Source organism: Hemiscyllium ocellatum, chromosome 2, assembly GCF_020745735.1.
Source record: "Hemiscyllium ocellatum isolate sHemOce1 chromosome 2, sHemOce1.pat.X.cur, whole genome shotgun sequence".
Classification (NCBI taxonomy): Eukaryota; Metazoa; Chordata; class Chondrichthyes; order Orectolobiformes; family Hemiscylliidae; genus Hemiscyllium; species Hemiscyllium ocellatum.
This window is the reverse complement of record NC_083402.1, coordinates 87,311,813-87,332,551: the sequence shown is the minus strand read 5'-3', so window position 1 is coordinate 87,332,551 and position 20,739 is coordinate 87,311,813. Positions and strand designations below refer to the sequence as shown.

General features: G+C 39.5%; 1 protein-coding gene across 1 annotated transcript in view; it reads left to right on the top strand.

The window, feature by feature from the left end:
- Window positions 1–20,739, top strand: part of gkap1 (G kinase anchoring protein 1) — a 58,569-nt gene that overhangs the window by 19,140 nt on the left and 18,690 nt on the right. Inside the window, exons 2-4 of the mRNA XM_060845159.1 lie at window positions 13,753–13,914; window positions 15,170–15,247; window positions 19,793–19,919. Coding sequence (XP_060701142.1) covers window positions 13,753–13,914; window positions 15,170–15,247; window positions 19,793–19,919 — 367 coding nt within the window. The remainder of the gene's footprint in view (window positions 1–13,752; window positions 13,915–15,169; window positions 15,248–19,792; window positions 19,920–20,739) is intronic.

Sequence of the window (20,739 nt, the reverse complement as noted above, 5' to 3'; positions counted from 1 at the left end):
TAATGGTGAGAGAGGACATCCCTGACGACAGCCCCTACCCAAGCTGAAGCAATCCGAACCTAAACAATTGATAATCACGGCTGCTTCGGGGTCATTGTGCAATATTGAGACCCATTTGGTGAACATCTCTCCGATACCAAACTTTTCCAGTGTATGATCATTCAACCCAATCTAATGCCTTCTCAGCATCTAAAGAGACTACTATTCCTGATATTCTTTCTTGATGACATACTTGGAAAACACTTAAAACCCTTCTAAGATTATTAGATGATTTATGGCCCTTGATAAACCCTGTCTGATCCTCTTTTACAACGTATGGTAAAACCCTCTCCAGCCTTAATGCTAATGTTTTAGAAAGAATTTTAAAATCTACATTTAGCAAAGATATTGGTCTGTATGATGTAGAGTCTTCTGGGGCCTCCTTTTTTAAGAATGAGAGAAATATTTGCTCCTCTCATCGAAGGTGGGAGGCAGCCCTGACTATATGAATAATTATACATGTCTATAAGTGGACCAGCCAGTACCCCTATAAACACTTTGTAGAATTCAGCCTGAAATCCATCTGGGCCAGGTGCCTTACCACTCTGAAGCTGCCTGATTGCATCAAGTACTTCCTGGGTTGTCAGGGGAGCATTCAGGATCAACACCTGTTCTGGGGTTAAGTCCAGAAAGGCCAGATTTTTTAAAAAGGACTCCATCTTCTTAGCTCTGTCTTCTCAATCCTGTGATTTATACAAATCAGAATAAAACTTTCTGAAGGCTGTATTGATCCTTTTGTGGTCATGAGTCAAAGTAACAGCACTTTCCCTCATGGACGTGATAGCTTGAGGGGCCTTTTCTCTCCTTGCGAGATATGCTAGGTATCTACCAGCCGTATTCATATAGTCTTTGTTTTGCAAATAATATTTCCCTCTTTGCTGTTTGGGTGAGTGCGATATTCAAGTGCCGGGGGCCAATAGCATCATTAGCCACACGGTTTAATTCCTACGGTCTATTATCTTTAGCCTTCTCCAGTGATCCAAAGTTATAAACAGATCCTTCGTGGCTGAATCACAGCATACTGGGAACACAAGGAATATTGGATGTTTGTCTCTCAGATGCTTCTTCACCTCATCAAATGCCCTCCTTTTGCGGACCACAGCTGGAGAAAAATCCTAGAATAGCACAATCCTAGAGCCCTTGTACACCATGGCCTGGGGATCCTTCCCCAGGATTCTAGAGGCTTTCAGGAGCATCTGTTTCTCTCTCCAGCATTGGAGCCGGAACAGAACCGGGCGGGGGCGCTTGTCCGACCTGGGCCTGCGTATAGCAACCTGGTGGGCCCACTCTACCCGCACCTGGTCTGATCCGGACTCTAGCTTTAATATTTCAGGGAGTCATTGCTCCAAAAAAACTGCCAGATGGCCCTCCTCTTCCCGTTCGGGAAGGCCCAGCAAACGAATATTTTTTCGAGAGCCTGGACCCGGCCCACGGCTGGTTCAGCGGCATTCTCCGAGGTCACAGCTTTAGCTCCACCTCTCCAACGCAATGTTTGAGCTTTTCAATTTCTTGGTCGTGCTTTTGCAGCGCCACCGAGAGTGACTCCCACCTGCTCCTGGATTCTTCGATGAAGGCATCGATCCTCTCCAGCAGCTTGTTGATCACGGAGACCAGGCTTGTCTCTAAGTCCCCTGAGGCGGCCGCGGACATCCCCACTGCTGTTGGAGAGGGTGGGGGAGGGGTCCCTGCCTGTTGCGAGTTGCGGGCAATTTCCCTTTAGTCATTTTAAGCACCGTACCAAACTGTTCAAGTTTGGTGCAAAATGACTAAATATGCTGGGTAAAAGTTATTTTAAATGGTTTAGAGGATGTGGTGGAGGTGGGTACTCCACTTTGCCTGAGTCTTGCACACAGCACTACAGACTCCAACTTGCTGGGTCGCCGCCACCTTGAATCTCCCTACTTGTGTATCTTTAACCATATCATTAATAATTTATTAGCAAAAGAATGGCAAAAGGAGGAGTGAGACCTTTTGGGAAACTAAATGTAGATTTGTATGTACAAGTAGAGTCATGGCCAAGGATCTAAAAGAATACTTTGCAAGCCACTTTACCAAGGAGGAAGATGCTGGTAATTTCACATTGAGAAAGGATATATTTGAAACACAAGATAGACTCATAAATGATGTGACATTTGTTTTCTTCTCTTATCTTGTGTCTTCCTGAAATCTGTACAATGAGTTTAACTAAGGCCTCTTAATGAGTTATCGTGCATTAATCTTTTTCTTGCATGTGGTAATAATTGCACTAGCTCCTCTCAATTGTCATCATGATTTCTGGTCACAGGATTTGAATTGCTAGAGCTAAATGATAGAGGAGATATTGATAAAATGGTTGAGCTTAAAGTTCACAACTCACTAGGACTGGATTGGATGCATCTGAGGATATGATGTTGCAGTGATTTAGGGCTCTTGTGGTGCAGTGGTAATGTTCCTACCTCTGGATTTGGAAGCCCCAGATTCAAGTCTTGTCTGCTCCAGAGGTATGTTGTAAGCATCTGAACAGGTTGGTAAGAAAATATAGATTGCAGAGAATTTAGGGTTATTGTAGTGTCCCTACTTCTGATCCAGGAAGCCTGAGTTCAAGTCCCAACCTTCTGTGGAGACATGTAATAAGATCTATGAACAGTTTGATTAGAACATATATATTGAAGAGGCACTGGCCACCATCTTGCATTCCTCCTTAGCTGCAGTTTCAATGGCAGAAGACTGAAGAATTTCAAAGTTTCACCCTTGGTCAAAAAAGGCACACTAGATATGAAGTTCATAGGTCAAACAATGAATTTCAGATGCGGAATCACTTGGTACAATGATATCTGGGTAATTTATATAGCAACAAAAGTTACACTGAGCAAGAGAAGACATTCAGTATTCTAGTTAAGATGGTTTTTGCTTTTCACTGATTCTGTGCCACCATGCCACAGTGGGCAGCATGGTGGCACAGTGGTTAGCACTGCTGCCTCACAGCGCCAGAGACCCGGGTTCATTTCCCGCCTCAGGTGACACTCTGTGTGGAGTTTGCACAATCTCCCCGTGTCTGCGTGGGTTTCCTCCAGGTGTTCTGGTTTCTTCCCACAATCCAAAAATGTGCAGGTTAGGTTAATTGGCCATGCTAAATTGCTCATAGTGTTAGGTGAATGGGTCTGGGTGAGTTGGGATTCGGCTGATCGGTGTGGACTTGTTGGGCCAAAGGGCCTGGTTCCACACTGTAATTAATCTAATCTAATCTAATGATAGTCCATGACTTCTGACATCTGTTCTCTTCTCTTACTTTGTGTCTTACTGATCTGTCCAAGTTGAACTCAGGCCTCTTCCTGAGTTATCATGTTTTAATCTTTTCCTTATGTTAATAATTGCACTAACACATCACAATTGTGAAATCAGGTAAAGGAGCGTCGCTCCAAAAGCTAGTGTGCTTCCAATTAAACCTGTTGTGTGATTTTTAACTTTGTACACCCCAGTCCAACACTGGCATCTCCAAATCATTTCTTGTATAACTATTTGTTGGCTTGATGGCTCCTTATATCCATTTCTTTATAACATTAAATCCAAAGATTTGTGGCTCTTACAATGAGGGCCTTCATGTACTTGGATAAATTGGAGAAGCTGGATTGTTTTTCTTGAAGAGGAAGAAGTTGAGAGGAGATGTTAGAGTTGTTCAAAATCATGAAAATTTCAGTCAGAATAGATAGAAGTGTTCCCATTGCAGAAAGGTGAGAACGCTGGTTAAAGGTCTTAGGCAAAAGAATCAAGGGTAACGTAGAAAATTCTTTATTTTGACACCGAATGGTAAGGATCTTGACTGTTGCAGTGGATCTCCAAGGTTGGAGGTTGGTATGGTTGATAATGGGGTATTTGAAACAAAGTTGGAGAAGTTTGTGTCATTTAGGTAATGAAGATTTTATGTAAGCCATTTAATAAAAAAGATGATAAAATAACTTTATTAATATTAATTTTAACTTCCAGGAATAAATATTGCCTTGTATTAACTGTATTGCATTATTGGTAGTTTCAGATATTCTCTTCACTGACAACATGTTCGGCTGACATTAATATAATCTTGCTTGCAGTTTGTGCTTTGAAATTGCAGCCAGGTTAACAACTAAAAGTAAATTGTATTTCTTCATAAACACTGTATCCTTTGTTGCAAAAAAAAATATTGAATTTGAAGCCAAAGCCTGACCTTTAAAATATAAGCAATTCTACTCCCTTAAACCCAGACTAAAAAAAATATTTTCAATACAGATGATTTGTTAAATTAAAATTAAGAATTTATTTGGGTTCTGATTTTCCATATCGCTTTTGCACAGGTGAAAATTATTGGTTAAAAATTTTCACTTTGCAAAGTGAATTTAACCTCTAATTGCAAAGCACTTATAAAAATACATAAATTATATCTACGTGACTTTGAGAAGAGATCGAACTAGAACAACTGTAAAATAGATAAATCGTCAAATTCGTTGTTCGGTGGTAGAGAATTAGGGTATTGCTTAAAAAAAGTCATAGCATTGTACAGCACAGAAACAACCCTTCAATCCAACTTGTCCATGCTGATCATGGGCATTAATCCTGTCCCATTTGCCAGCATTTGGCCCATATCTCTCTCAACCTTTCCTATTCATAAACCCATCCAGATGCCTTTTAAATGTTGTAATTGTACTAACCTCAACAATTTCTTCTGTCAGCTCATTCCATACATGCATCACACTCGGTGTGAAAAGGTTGTCCCTTAGGTCCCTTTTAAATCTATCTTTTCTCACCTAAATTGTATGCTGTCTCATTTTGGACTCTCACGCCCCTGGGGAAAAGATGTTGGCTATTCACTCTATCCATGCCCCTCATGATTTTATAAACCTATATAAGGTCACCCGTCAGCCTCTGATGCTCCAGGGAAAACAACCACAGTCTATTCAGCCTCTCCCAATGCATCTTTTCTGAACCCTTTCAAGTTTCACAACATCCTTCCTATATGAGGAGACCAGAATTGCATGCAGTATTCCAAAAGTGGCCTAACCAATGACCTGTACAGCTACAACATGACCTCCCAACTCCGATGACCAATAAAGGCAAACATACCAAACAACACCTTCACCATCCTATCTACCTGCGACTCCACTTTCAATGAACTATGAACCTGCACTCCAAGGTCTTTTTGTTCAGCAATTCCTCCCAAAACCTTACCATTATGTGTATAAATCCTGCCTGATTTGCCTTTCATAAATGCAGAATCTCACATTTATGTAAATTAAACTCCATCTGCCATTCCTGGGCCCATTTGATCAAAGTCCTGTTGTACTGAAGTAACCTTCTTCGCTGTCCTCTATACCTCCAGTTTTGGTGTCATCTTCAAACTTACGAACCATTTCTCCTATGTTCACAACCAAATCATTTATATAAATTATGAAAAACAGTGCACGAGCACCAATCCTTGTGGCAAACGGCTGGTCACAGGTATCCAGTCTGAAAAGCAAACCTCAGCACCATCCATTGTCTTCCACACTCAAGCTAGTTCTATATCCAATTGACTGGTTCACCCTGTATTCCATGTAATCTAACCTTGCTAACCAATCTACAATGCAGAACCTTGTTGAATGCTTACTGAAGTGCATGTAGATCATTCCTGATGAAGGGCTTATGCTCGAAACGTCGAATTCTCTATTCCTGAGATGCTGCCTGGCCTGCTGTGCTTTGACCAGCAACACATTTTCAGCTGCATGTAGATCATGTCTACCGCTCTGCCCTCATAAATCATCTTTGTTACTTCTTCAAAAAACTCAATCAAGTTAGTGAGACATTATTTCCCATGCACAAAGTCATGTTCACTGTCCCTAATCAGTCCTTGCCTTTCCAAATACATGTACATTGTGTCCCTCAGGATTCTCTCCAACAAGTTGCCCACCATCGATGTCAGGTTCACTGGTCTGTAGTTCTCTGGCTTTTCCTTAGCACCTTTCTTAAATAGTGGCACCACGTTAGCCAACCTCCAGAGTTCTGGCACCTTACCCGTGACTATCGATGATACAAATATCTCTGCAATCGCTTCTCTGGCTTTCCACACAGTTTTAGGGTATACCTGATCAGGTCCTGGGGATTTATCCACCTTTTATGCTTTTAAGACATCCAGCGCCACCACCTCTGTAATATGGACATTTTTCAAGATGTCGCTATTTACTTCCCGAAGTTCTCTGTCTTCCATATCCTTCTCCACTGTAAATACTGATGCAAAATACATGTTTAGAATCTTCCCCCATCTCTTAGGGTTCCAAACGTAGATGGCCTTGCTGAACGTTACAATGCTCTATTCTCTCCCTAGTTACCCTTTTGACTTTAATATGTTTGTAGAATCCCTTTGGATTCTCCTTAACCCTATTTGCCAAAGCTATCTCATGTCCCCGTTTTGCCCTCCTAATTGTACTCCCACTGCCTTTATACCCTTCTAGTGATTCATAATATCTCTGCTGTCTGTCCTTGACAAATGCTTCCTTCTTATTCTGAACCAAAATCTCAATTTCTGTAGTCATCTGGTAAACCAACTATGAGCCTTGGCTTTCAGCCTAATAGGAACTTACTGTCTCTGGACTCTCGTTATCTCAATTTTGAAGGCTTCCCACTTTCCAGCTGTCCCTTTACCTGCGAACATCTGCACCTAAACAATTTTTGAACGTTTGTGTCTAATACCATCTAAATTAGCAGTTCTTCAATTTAGAACTTTAACTTTTAGATCTGGTCTATCCTTTTCCATTACTAGTTTAATTAACATTAATTAATACAATTAAGATCACTGGCCCCAAAGTGCTTCCCGACTGGCATTTCAGTCACCAGCCCTGCCTTATTTCCCAAGAGTAGGTCAAAGTTTGCACCTTCTGTAGTAGGTACATCCACATATTGAATCAGAAAATTTTCTTGTACACACTTAACAAATTCCTCTCCATCCAAGCCCTTAACAATATGCCAGTCCCAGTCAATGTTTGCAAAGTTAAAATCCCCTACTGTAATAACCTGACTATGCTTACAGATAAATGCAATCCCCTTACAAATTTGTTTCTTAATTTCCCTCTGACTATTGGGGCATCCCTTTCATTGTACAATCCCTTTCTTATTTCTCAGCTCCCCCCAGATAACTTCCCTGGATATGTTCCCAGGAATATCCTTCCTAAGTGCAGCTGTAATGTTATCCCTTATCAAAAACACCACTTGCCCTCCTCTCTGCCCCCCCCCCCCCCCAACTTCTATCCTTCCGATGAACATTAAGCTGCCAGTACTGTCCATCCTTGAGCCACATTTCTGTAATTATGATATCCCAGTCCCATGTTCCCAACCATGCCCTGAGTTCATTTGCCTTACTGGTTAGGCCTCTTGCATTGAAATTAATACAGTTTAACTTATCAGTCCTAGTTGGTTCTCTGCTTTATTCCTGCCTGCTTGACTTGCACCTTTTCCCAACTGCACCAGTCTTGGACTGATCTGTTTCCTCAGTATCTCCCTGGGTTCCAACCAACTCCCTCCGATGAGTTCAAATCATCCAGAGCAGCCCTAGCAAATCTCCCCTCCAATTCAGAAGCAATCTGTCCTCCTTATTCAGGTCACTTCTACCCCAGAAGAGATTCCAATGATCCAAAAATGTGAATCCTTCTCCCCTGCATCAGTCCTCGGCCACACATTAACCTGCTCTATCCTGCTATTCCTATCCTCACTTGCTCATGGGACTGGGAATAATGCAGATATTACTGCCACCGAGGACCTCCTTTTTAAATTTTTGCCTGACTTCCTATATTTACTCGTCCTTTTCTCAAACTGTATCATTGGTTCTAATGTGTTCAACAACCTCCTGCTGGTTCTCTCCCCTTTGAAAATATTGTAAACTCTCTCCAAGATATCTTGGTCCTGACAGCAGAGAGACAGCATACATTCTGATGCCTCACTCTAGGCCTCAGAACAACATCTGTTTGTGCTTCTGACTGGAAATTTCAATCAATTGCTTGGAACCTGGCATATGCCTTGTTACATTAGAGCCAGTCTCAGTATCAAAAACCTGGCTGTCAGTGCTACCTTCCCCTGAAAGTCCGTCAAACCTTACATTTTCCAAGACATCATATTTGTTTCAGATGGGGATAGCCACAGGAGATTCTTGCACTATCTAGATCTATCCCCTACTTTTCCTGGAGATGACCATCTACCTGAGTCTGTCTTCGGCTTATCTGCCTTCCTGCAACTGCCTTCCATCACATCCCTAGCTTCTGTAAATTCCCCATTGCCTCTAACAGCCACTCCATTTGATCCAAAAGAATTCACAGCAAACACACTTCCTGCAGGCATAATCACCAATAATGTGGAAATGTTGCCTAATTACCCGTATCTGACAGGAAGAGCGCATCGATCTATAAAAATCATCTTTGTACCTTAGCAATCTACAGATCCAGAATATAGCAAAGTCTGTTTGCTCTAAAAACACTGCTGCAAGCCATCTTAGTAACTATGTTTTCATATTTTTAAAATTTAATCAAGAGACAGTTCTCAATAAAAATATAATCAAAATAGAATCCACTCTGCTAACTACTGGAAACTTAACAAATAAAAACAGTAAGGTTACACTTAAAAACTAGCCACTTAACTGCTCTCCTGTTGTGAACTTCCCCACACAGGTTTTTCCAAGGTTAGCTGTGAATTTTGCTTGTTTGTTTTGTTTCTTGCACGAACTCCGATGTCCAGAGATAAGCTAAACCAAACAGCAGAGGCAGTTAGCTGTGCAGGTTACTTCTAGGCAGACAGCTGTGTGGTTTATTTCTCCATTTGATTCACTTCCCATGTGGTCACTACCTTTGTCTCTCTTCCTCCTTTTTAAAGTGCCATTGGTTTGATCGTGCATTGTTTTGGAACTTTGGGGAGAAGCAAACAGCTTATAAAACAGTAATTATTGCTCCTAAAATCAGAGGAATTCAGCTCCAACACTGACACTACCTCAATTATTTCCTGTTTTCCATCTTGGATTGCTCAGATGTTTGTCAAAGCTTTCTTCCTATACTCACCAGGACAATTTACAAGAAATTTTCTGGTTTCTAAAATGCACACCATCAATACACCTAACATCACACCAACACTGAAATATGTCACATTACTCACTTGTATGATGGGGCAAAATTTGTTTTGGACTTGAGGAGAACGCCCTGTGAATAGAGAACACGACTGCTGCAATATCAGCACATTTCTCAAACTTTTGGAATTCCTTGCTCTTCCAGACTAAATTGAGGTAAGTTGAGTACTTTTCAGGAACAAAAGTTAATTAGACCCATTCATCAAGCTTGGCAAATAATATCAGACAGCATATCTTCTTGGCTGTTGGTAATAAACAAGATACTTACCACATCCAACAGGCCTGTGTTTGCAAGACTCACAGCATTCAACATTAGATGTTATTCTGAAATTGAACAACATTTGCTCAACAATCCTGAGTGTGTACAGAATTATGCTGACAGAATTTGGAATTGTCAGTTAGGCTCACAGTGTTGCACACTTGCCTGTAATGGGAACCACATATGTAAGTATACAGTTTGCTTCTTTGTGATCTGATTAAAAAACACTGCATATTTTTAAGCTGAATGAATCGATGATAGCTATTTTCTCGTTCATTTTTCAGGGCCTTGATCTTTCAGAATCAACCTGCCTAGTTTAAGATTTAAATTGACAGTTAATTGGCAGTCATTATTAACTGGTGCATTCTGTATAGCAAGCCCTTCACTAATCAGGGACCACTTGAGAATGTGTGCAGGGTATAAGTAGGTAGGGAAAGAGTTAAGTTCTGAGTTTTGTGAAACACGAGGTTCAGCTGAACATGACTCAGATCAGATAAGAACTTGCAATTAACAATGGGGTGCTGGAAGCAAAGGTAATGGGTTAATAAGGTGGGAAAGCATTCATTATCTAGAGCCATTTAACAAGATGAGGAAGCAATCAGTATGTAAGGTCAGCTTAACAAGGTGAAAAGTATTCATTATGTGAAGCCAGTCATGGCTAAGAACATTCATCGTGTACCAGCAGATGGCTTAATCTTCACAATTGACACTTGCTGATTGTAATGGTCACCCAATCAATATGTATGTTGCCTTATCTGGATGCTCCTTCCTGTCCGTGACTGTATAGTTCATTAAGAATTGGCTGTTCCAGAGAAGACTGTGAACCCATGTCCCTGTGCACATGGGCGATCGTTTTCTCTCTCTCCGGGGCCCGGAATAAAGATGAAGGAGGTAAAACCATACTATGTCTGAGTGTTTTGCTTTGACTTGGGGGGAGAAACGGGGCAATAATATTGACATAGTTGGCAGGATCCAAACAAATAGTTACTATCGGACGGTGTCAGCGGTCCGGAATATTGGTGTCTCGAGATAGACGGGCCCCCAAGGTCAGCTTTTAAACCTTGATCCCCCTCGATATTCCGAGACGGTCCCCTCGCTCGATCGTTGTCTATTCTATGGATTCCTAGAATGGTAATTCAGTCAAGAGAGACAGTTTTGCAAGTGTGCTGACAAAGAGGTTCCAGTCCTCTGCACTGTATTGGGGTTTGAGCCTGTTGGATAGGTGTAATTGAGGTTCGAGTCCTCTGCACAGTATTGAGATTCAAGTCCCCTGGGTGGGGCGTAATTGAGGTTCGAGTCCTTTGGGTGGGTTAATTGAGGTTCGAATCCTCCGCGCAGTGCTGGGGTTCGAGCTCTGTTTGAGTGGGATTTGAGTCCCCTCTTGGCGAAACTTGGTTTTGCGAGACTTTGTTCTGGAGAAAGAGAGTGGCTTCGTCTGTAGTGCAATGTGGTCCGCTGTGAGAGCTTTCTCTTTTTAGAAGTGTAATTTCAGTGAGAGGATGCAAAAAAAATTAAAATGAGAAATTCTGTAGCTAATTCTTGGGTTGAAAAAGGAGTGTTTCGGTGTAAATTGTGCCATGCTCAGAGTGTTTGATGTTTAAAATTTTGGGTTGTTAAAATCCAGTTCGAAAATCCTTTGAAGTAACTGTTTTGTTTTGTTTGAATCAGGATGTCAATTCAATGTGTCTTGTGGGCTATGTAATGGGGCAGATTTTGTTTTTAACATTGAAATTGTACAACATTATGTCCTTTTTAAAATTGTCAAACTTGTAACCTTGGAACAAATTGAGTGCCTTGAGACCCTGAGTTGTTTCAAATTCTACAATGCCTGTTTAAAAGAAAATTGGGTCAGTGGTCATGCTTTAGCCAGATGAGAGAGTATTGTTTCATGATATCTTTGCTGCTGTGATTTTAAAGCAGAGTGTTCACAAAAAGAGGAGTATATTCTTAGTTTGATGTTTTAAGATTATCTATAGAATATTAGAACTTGAGGCTGAACTGTTTAAATGCTGTAAATTATTGCTCAGACTTCATTGGCCACCTTCATATTGCACATTCAAAGAGTGTTGATCTCTGACAAAGTTTCCACTGTAATTCCGACTGCCTTATTTGGGAAGTTGCATTTGGAGCGCATTTTAAAATATTCAGCATTTGTTTCCCACAAATGTTTGAGATTTAAATTTGAACTGAAACTGCCTCTTCAGTTGCTAAAGCACGAGAAACATTTTGTTGTTTTCTTACTGTTGCAGACTTTTGAAATACTTTTCTTGATAGCTTTCTCATTAGTCAAGTATCAATTTGTTAAAGGAAAATAATTTTTGATTAACCTGAATGGAGGTACCTGAGGGTTTGATTTTGGGACCATTGCTTGTTGTTTATAATTGACTGAATTGTTTAGGCAGTACAATTTAGAAGTTTATGGAAGTTTATGGATTGTATAAAACTTGATAATGTCATAAATCATGACCAGAGTAACAGACTTCGAAGGTTTAATTCGACAGACATAATTTAGTATAGTTAAATGAATAACTGTCTTCATACTGATAACCACCTTAGCAAGGAAGGAATGAGAGAGGAAATGCAAAGATACTTTCAGCAGCTAACATCTTCTCTAGAGTTTCTCCATTCATAGGTAAAGCCCACCTTTGGACCACTGCCCACCCCTCCGCAACCTGATCCAATGGATTCAATCAACTCCTCAGTCATGAGCATGAAAAGTGAAGAAGCTAACAACAGTGAAGAGGTCTGTACACTTTTTGTCAGTGGCCTTCCTATGGACATTAAACCACATGAGCTTTACCCTCTCTTTCGATTATTTAAGGGATATGAAGGTTCACTAATCAAGCTAACATCAAAACAGCTTTGTTACATTTAACAGCAGAGCGGGAGATGACACAGTGAAGAAAGCTGTGTTTACCTAGCCTGTAGCTGTTGCAATGCACACTGATGTGCTGGTATCCTCCATTTGAAGCATCTCCGGAAGGATGGAAGTCTCGTCAGTTTTGTGAAGCATTTATCTGCCCTTATCCAAGAAGTCAGATTTCTGTGAGGAATGATGAAGAACAGACTGAAATTTGTTTTCAGGTTGGACTTTATGTAAGGAGATTTTGGAGAACTGGCTCATTTCAACTCTACTTGGAGGGGATGGAGTGGTCACTAAGGATTGTGCCTTCAAAAACTTTACTGGTGAATTTTTTTTCCACGTGGGAGGATTCTTCAAATTCTGTTTACTGTAACGGACTAGTAATCTTTGTTGTTATAATCATTGTATACTGTGTGTCAATAATATGCTTAAAGGCTGTTAAGGTCTTCTGAAAGCTGGTAATGCCTTTGGTTATCATGGAATAATAAAAGGAGGGAATGAGAATGTGTATGGAGTATGACCAGGTAGAGAAAGAGTCAAGATTAGAGTGGTGGTGGAAAAGCATAGCAGGTCAGGCAGAATCCAGGGAGCAGGAAAATCAACATTTTTGGGTAAAAGCTCTTCATCAAGAATGAGGCCTCATTCCTGATGAAGGTCTTTTGCCTGAAACATCAATTTTCCTGCTTTTTGGATGCTGTCTGACCTGCTGTGCTTTTCCAGCACCAATCTAATCTTGACTCTCATCTCCAGCATCTGCAGTACCCACCTCTGTCAGGTAGGGAAAGAATTAAGTTCTGAGTATTGTGAAACAAGGGGTTCAGATGAGCATGACTCAGATCAGATAAGAACTTGCAGTTAACAATGGGGTGCTGGAGGCAAGGGTAATGGGTTAACAAGGTGAAAAAACATTCATTATGTAGAGCCATTTAACAAGATGAGGAAGAATTTAGTATATATGGTTAGTTTCACAAAGTGAAAAGTATTCATTATGTGAAGCCAGTTAAGGTTAAGAACATTCATTGTGTAACAGCAGATGGCTTAATCTTGGCTTGACACTTGCTGATTGTAACGGTCACCTAATCAATATGTATGTTGCCTTATCTGGATGCTCCTTTCTGTCAGTGACTATATAATTCGTTTAAGAATCTGCTATTCCAGAGAAGACTGTGAACTCCTGTCTCTGTGCACAAGACCGTTCTCTCTCCCTCCAGGGCCCAGAATAAAGATGGAGGTAAAACTATACTGTGTCTCTGAACGTTTTGCTTCAACTGAGTGGGGGACCAGGACGACGCACTTGTCAACCAGTCAGCACTCTCCTCTCATATTACTTGCTGTTTTACATAGATGTTTCTTGTGATTTCCTCAGTGTGTTCAAGACAAACTTCAACAAAATGTATTTTCTTTAGCAATATTCAAATCCTGAAATGGTTTGTCTTTAAAGTCATATTAATCTGGCACAAAGATATATTGATTTTCTTCTTTGATATTTGCTTCTTTTCAAAGCTAAGAAGTCTAGCCTTTGGAAAAAATGTTTCAAAGTCTTGTTCTGTTGCTAGTCCTGGTGTAAGTACGAGATCATGTCAATCAGACCAATTTCTGAACAATCAGAATCTACCAGTGGCAGAGGGTGAGAAGTGGGAGCAATGGAGAGAAAAGGATGAACAGGTGAGAATCGATGATAAAATTGAATGCATTAACAATATTCCAACCATCCGTCATTAATTATGTTTTTGTCATTTATAATTACACAACTTGATTTTTATTAACAAACCACTACTGATCCAGATTAAAGGATTATATCTAATCACTGTCTTTTTTGTTGTCGTTGGAATGTGGGACATGACAACTGAAGAAGATACTTGATACTTTTTATGTTAAAAGAGACCAAGTGAAACTAATGATATAATTTTATGATATCTAGATAATTATCTAATCAGTTGATGTTTAATCATTCTCAATAGGACAGTTAAAGTAAGCAGAAGTAAATACTGCCAATAATTTACTTTCATGTCCAGTCTTTTTTAGCAGTATCATTATTCTGTCGTAAAGTCACGAGTTAATACACTTTGTGTATTTGCTTAATGGCTGTCATCATTAGCACAATAGGCTAAATTGTGTCCTGCATAAAGCTTATCCAACTGTTTCCGGAAGGGTCTTGCAGTGCATTGGTTGTGCTAACTACCTCTGGCCCAGAAGGTTCACATACCAAGCCCCAGCTTTCCCAAAGGTGTTATAACGTGTCCAAACAAATTGTTTGAAATAAGTACTGTCCTAGACAGTGGTTTTGAAAATGCCACATTTTTCTGAAATGCTGGTGGTGATACAACGGAAACAGTGGAAGTATAGCAGTGTTTATAGTTATCGTCTAGTTAAGCTATAGTTGATGTCTTGCTGTGTGTTAAAGAGGCAAAAGTTAGCCCTGACTGCAACTCTAGGCCGATATCTGAATTTGAAATGTGCCAGTACAGACTTAAAGATAGCATTTAATTCAGCTAGAAATAGTCGAATAGCCCTCCTCCTTATGCTTAAATAATAAATATGAGGTATTGCTTGAGATGCATGTTGAAGCCTGTGAAATAAGTCCCAGCTGGAAATGAATGGCTTCAGGAATCCGAAAATTAATAAGAAAGAGGAAAACAGTTCCAGTTTGTATTCTGTTGCCAGATATTAGTACCTTCCCATACCCTACCAAAAGTTCCAAGATGCAAAGAATTCAGCAATGTTGCCACTCACTTTTCAAATTCTAAGTTGTAAATGCTCAATGCCAAAAGATTATAGGTTTCCATTTTGCAGGAATTGAGAACTTTGAAAGTATTTTAAAAATTCATTCAGCAGAGATAATGTGAATAGCAGCAATGATTTAACTACTACTTCTGGAACTAATACTTCTTCACTGAACTTTATTTTGTTTTGTATGCAGTTAACTAGTGAATTGTATGAAGCAGATCTCCAAGAAGCTTTACTAATCAGCAAGCTGGAATATGAGGAACATAAGAGTGTACGTAAATATCTGAGAACTAAAAAATAGTTATTTGTTTTTAGAAATTGTTATAGTAGAAGACACAGTGCATTAGTGTTGAGAGATATAGTTCTACCATGAGTTGCGTTTAAAGTATCCTGCATAGATATGGATGGGAACATATGTAATAGGAGCAGGAAAAGGCCATTCAGCCCAATGAGCCTGCTCAGCATTCAATATAATTATGGCTGATCATCCAATTCAGTACCTTGTTCCTGTTTCCAAACATATGCTTTGATCCCTTTAGTCCTAAGCTATATCTAACTACTGCTTGTTTTGACTTTAGCTACTTTATGTGGCAGAGAATCCCACAGGCTCACCAGTCTCTAAGTGAAGACATTTCTCCTCATCACCGTCATAAATGACCTACCCTGTACCCTTAAACCATGACCCCTGGTTCTATACTCTCTAATTATCTGGTGTTTACCCTGTCAGGTCATTGTCATTGTTTTATAGGTTCAATTAGATCCTCTCCTTATTCATTTAGACTCCAGCGATATAACCTAACCAATCAAGTCTCTCTTTATAATTCAGTCCTGACGTCCCAGGAAACAGTTTGGTAACCCTTTGCTGCACTGTCTCCATAGCCAGAACATCTCTCCTCGGATTAGAAATCCAAAATCGCATACAATACACTAGGTGTGGTCTCACCAAAACCTTGTACAATTGCAGGAAGATGTCCCTGGTGCTGTTCTCGCATCTTCTCGCAATGAAAGCCAACATACCATTTGCTATCTTTACCTGATTTTGCACCTGCATGCTTGCTTTCAGGTCACCCAGATCTCATCCACCTTTCCCAATCTATTGTTATTTGGACATTAATCTGCCTTCCTGTTATTGCAGCCAAAGGTGACAACCTCACATTTATCCACATTTTATGGCATCTGCCATGCATTTGCCCACTCACTCAGTTTGTCCAGTCACACTCACATTCAACCGAATACATTTAGTTCCCTCATCTAAAGTATTAATGTACGTTGTGAATAGCCAAGGTCCATGCATTAATCCCGGTAATACTCCACTATTCACTACCTGCCACTTGAAAAAAGAGGCAATTTATTCCTATGTTGTTTTCTGACTGCCAATGAAATTTCTGTCCATGTGAGTACCCTGCCCCCAATCCTATGTACTTTATTTTACTTTCTAATCTCTTGTCTTATCAAAAGCCTTCTGAAAGTCCCAATAAACTACATCCACTGGTTCCACTTTATCAATCCTACAAGTTATATCCTCAAAGAATACTAGTAGATTTGTCAAGCGTAATTTTTCTTTCTTAAATTCATGTTCACTCTATCCAATCATGTCATTGTTTTCCAAGTGGTCTGCTATTAAATCTCCTATAATGGACTCTAGTCTATAATTCCTTTTGGTCTATGATTCCATTTTCTTTTTACCTCCTTTTTTTCAAACAGTGGAGTTCCATTAGCTACCATCCAATCCACAGGAACTCTTCCAGAGTCTGTCAAACCTTGTAAGATGTCCATCAGTGCATCCATTATTTCCCAAACCTTTATCGAGAAGCAGGGCCCTAGTCTCAAAATCAAGTCTACATCTTTATGAAGTATTCATCATATTTTAATGATCTCCCTCAAGGCACCTGGCATAGCTAGATTGCCAACTATTTGTTTCTGATGACAACAACCCATTTTAAAACGGCCTGTTCCTCAATTTTGATCCAGGAAATACTTCAGGACTTCCTCTTCTATGGTATTATAACTGATTGGATTTGCCCAATCTGTATTCAATTAAAGTTGCCCATAATTACAATTGTACCTTTGTTGCTTGCTTCGGTAAATTTCCTGTTTAATGCCTTTCCAAACATTACCACTACAGTTTCGGATTCTTTATACAACCCCCCCAACCCCCACTTTTGGTCCTTGGTGTTTCTCAGCTCTAGCCATACAGACTCCACTTCACTGGAGCTAATACCCCTCTTCATTCTTCTGTTAATGTACTCTTTAACCCACCTCCCACAAACTGAATACATCCAGATATTTAGTTCCCATCCCAGGTCACCTTGCAGACATGTCTCCTTAATCCCAACCAGAGCATATCTATTTATATCTATTCGCATGGCTAATTCAACAACTTTGTTGTGATTGCTCCACATATTGAGACAGAAACCTTGTGGCTTGTCTTTTCAGCATACTTAGTCCCATTTGTATTGTTTTACACTTTGACTGTTTCATTTCCTCACTTTTAGATTCCAACTTTCATGAAACAAAGGCCATAATTTCATTTGTCTTTTTGATTTTTTTATTGGATCTATCCATAAATCTTCTGTAACATGGTCACTTGAGCCCCTTTGTTACTCTTCAGTGCATATTATTTCAATATTAAGAAAATTTTCCAATTTATATTTCTCTTTTGCATATTGATCTCCATCTGGCAGTGTTTTGCCTATTCAGTCTGCCTGTGTCTTTTTCAAATTTCCCTGCTTTTAACTGTATGACCGGAAAGTGCACCTTATGCAAAATTGGGTATACAATTCCTATGTCTAGATAAATTATATATATGGTGTAACCTTAAGGCCTAGATGCAAGTCATTCATAAATCTCAACTATCAGTCACTTTCCAGCTTGTATACCTTTCTATCCATAAATCTGTCTCCACTTAGCTCTTGTTCCCTCCAATTACCTGTGATTACATTTATGCTAACAATCTCTTGCCTTATCAAATTAATTCTGGATGTTCATATTGGCACCACCTATGAACAATCAATTTTTCAGAAAGCCAATGACTTCCCCCTAAGTGTAAAGGTTGCTTAGTCTGATATGATCCACACTTTCCAGATCTATGCTAAATTTCATTATCGATTAAGATCTATGATCTCCAAATGAAGAAATTGCCACAAGGATTTCACTTACAGTATAACTAACACAAATTAGAACCAATGCAAGCAAACATAGAGCAACAGTCAAATGGTAAATCAAAATAAGGTAAATTGCACTTTAAATAGTCGATAAAACGAAGGGGTGTCTCATGCAATCACCAGTATTTCCTTCAGCATGCTTGACATCATATAGCTATTGAGTTTTACAAAATCTTTTATTACTCTCACATACTATGTCCGGAGTTTCACCTTAGAGTTTCAGTAATGAGATTATTGTTTTTAAGGCATACTTATAAAAACCTCTTCTCCCTCACATCATAGCATTCCTGAAGTCATTGCCCGCCAGAATTCCTTCTCAACCAACAATCCAACCAAAAATAAACAGTTCGGTGTCTGGATGCATGTTTGAGCTATTTGCAGTACTATCTAGTATTGAATCATAGAATCCCTACAGTGTGGAGGGGTCATTTGGCCATCAGGTCCACATCAACCCTCTGAAGAGCATCCCACCCAGACTCATTACGTACCCTATCATTGCAATCCTTCTATGGCTAATCCACCTAACCAACATACCCTGGACACTATGGGCAATTTAGCATGGCCAGTTCACCTAACCTGCACATCTTTGGACTCTGGGAAGAAACCTCAGGCATGGAGGAAACCCACGAAGACACAGGGAGAGTGTGCAAGCTACATGCAGACAGTTGCTCAAGTATGTAATTGAACCTGGGACCCTGGCGATGTCAAACTAACCACTGTGCCACCATATTGTCCAGTACCTTTCTTCTTATTAAACATTTACCTCGAGCCTCTGTTTCTTCTTGCTGCCAGACAAAAAACATACCTTTTCAGAGGTTTGCTGGCTTCTCCTTAAATGAATTCAGTGTCCTCTTTTCTCTCTGTCATTGTTTTCTCTTAATGTCTATATCAGCATCGATCACTGTCATTCCCCAGCTTTCCTTGTATTAACTCTGTCATTTACAATATTAGCTCCTTTGTCCACCTTTGATTGTAAAACATTTTGAATCTTAACTTCCTTCCTGATGATCGTACTTCCTGATTAATGGTCAACAGGTTGTATGGACTAGTATTTCCCATTGTCCAAGAATATGACCGTTGATTCCTTTACAATTGGTGCAAACTCCTATGTCCTTTGCGAACATTCCTAAAAACAAAACTGATTCCACAGATTTTCAAACAATTTTCCGAATTTTCCTCACTATATAGCTTGTAGGTTAAATACATTGTAACCCATTGTCCAACTACTCAGTCACTCTGTCCCTAATGCGAACTTCTGAAAATATCCCGCAACTGACATTCATATCCATTTTGTAAGTTACCAAATTCTGTATCATTTCTTAAACATTTACAATTTGCCAATCTAATTGTAAAGCAATATTGTCATTGGTTGCAGCATTTTTACAATTTTAAATCTACATTACAACAGTCTCCAATTTCCAGACATCAGCTTATGAACGTGATCCAAAGCAGGGGTATAATTTTAAAGACACCAAATATAAAATGTCCTGTACTTACAATAAGCTGCCTTACAGTGTCCTGCATTGTACTCCAACTTATGTACAAATCAACTTGTGAGCAGGCTCCAAAATGGACCCCGTTTGCAACCCAGGAATTGCCTGCTATTTTCACTTCTGTTTTAAATTGTAAACAACTTATCTAATTTTTTGCAGTGTTGTGCAAATAATGCTTCTCTGAAAACAAAAGGATCAAGTAGAAAAGAAAAAAGAAAACACCTCCAGGGAAAGGATAAACCAGCCACAGTTTCATTAAAAGATTTTCAGACAGATGGAAGTACAGGTAGTATTGGGATATGTTGTGTTAACGTTTCCTTTGAATTCTGTGATTGCTGTTGTGAAACAGTCTGATATTCACACACAGGAACTTTTCTCTCTCAAAAATTATAGCTGGTTTGTACATAATATAAAACATTACAGTATGACAAGAGATTATTTTCTTAACTCTGCCATGAATCAAGTTGTCTAATCCTACTTTGTAAAATGGTTCCCAAATTCTTTAAAATAAAATAGGGCAGGCAAATGTCATGAAATTATTTAAAGGAAAAGATTAACCTTGGAATAATAAAGCTGGAGGTGACAAAAGCATGACTGGTTATATCAACAGAGGATGAAGTGAGTGATATGGAGGTCATGTAAGTTCTCATATTGGAGAGAATATAAGATCAAAAGCTCAGCTTCAGATTAAGTGATGAAGTTGAGCTCTCTGGTTCTGTTGACACTAGGGATGGAAATGGAATTTTAATGGCCTATATAAACTTTGTGTAGTCCTGATTTGGAGAGGTCATCGATCAGTTTTACGTTGGGCAATTTCACTGACAGAAACTGAGGCCATTCTATCTGTGTGTGCTTCAATATTTAAATAACTTTCTTAAAACATTCCATTCCAAATTTCTCATCTTGCAAGGCTTTAAGTATTCATAAAAGCTGATCACGTGATGAGCTCTGCGATCCGACCAACTCCAGCAGATTTCTTAGATGTAACCTTTGCAGGTTTAATGCTTTCTTCTCCATACGAGAATTGGCTGTCGTAACTTTTTAATTTTAATTTTGTATTCTTGGTAAAACTTCTATTTTGGCATTTGAATTATGAAGAGATAATT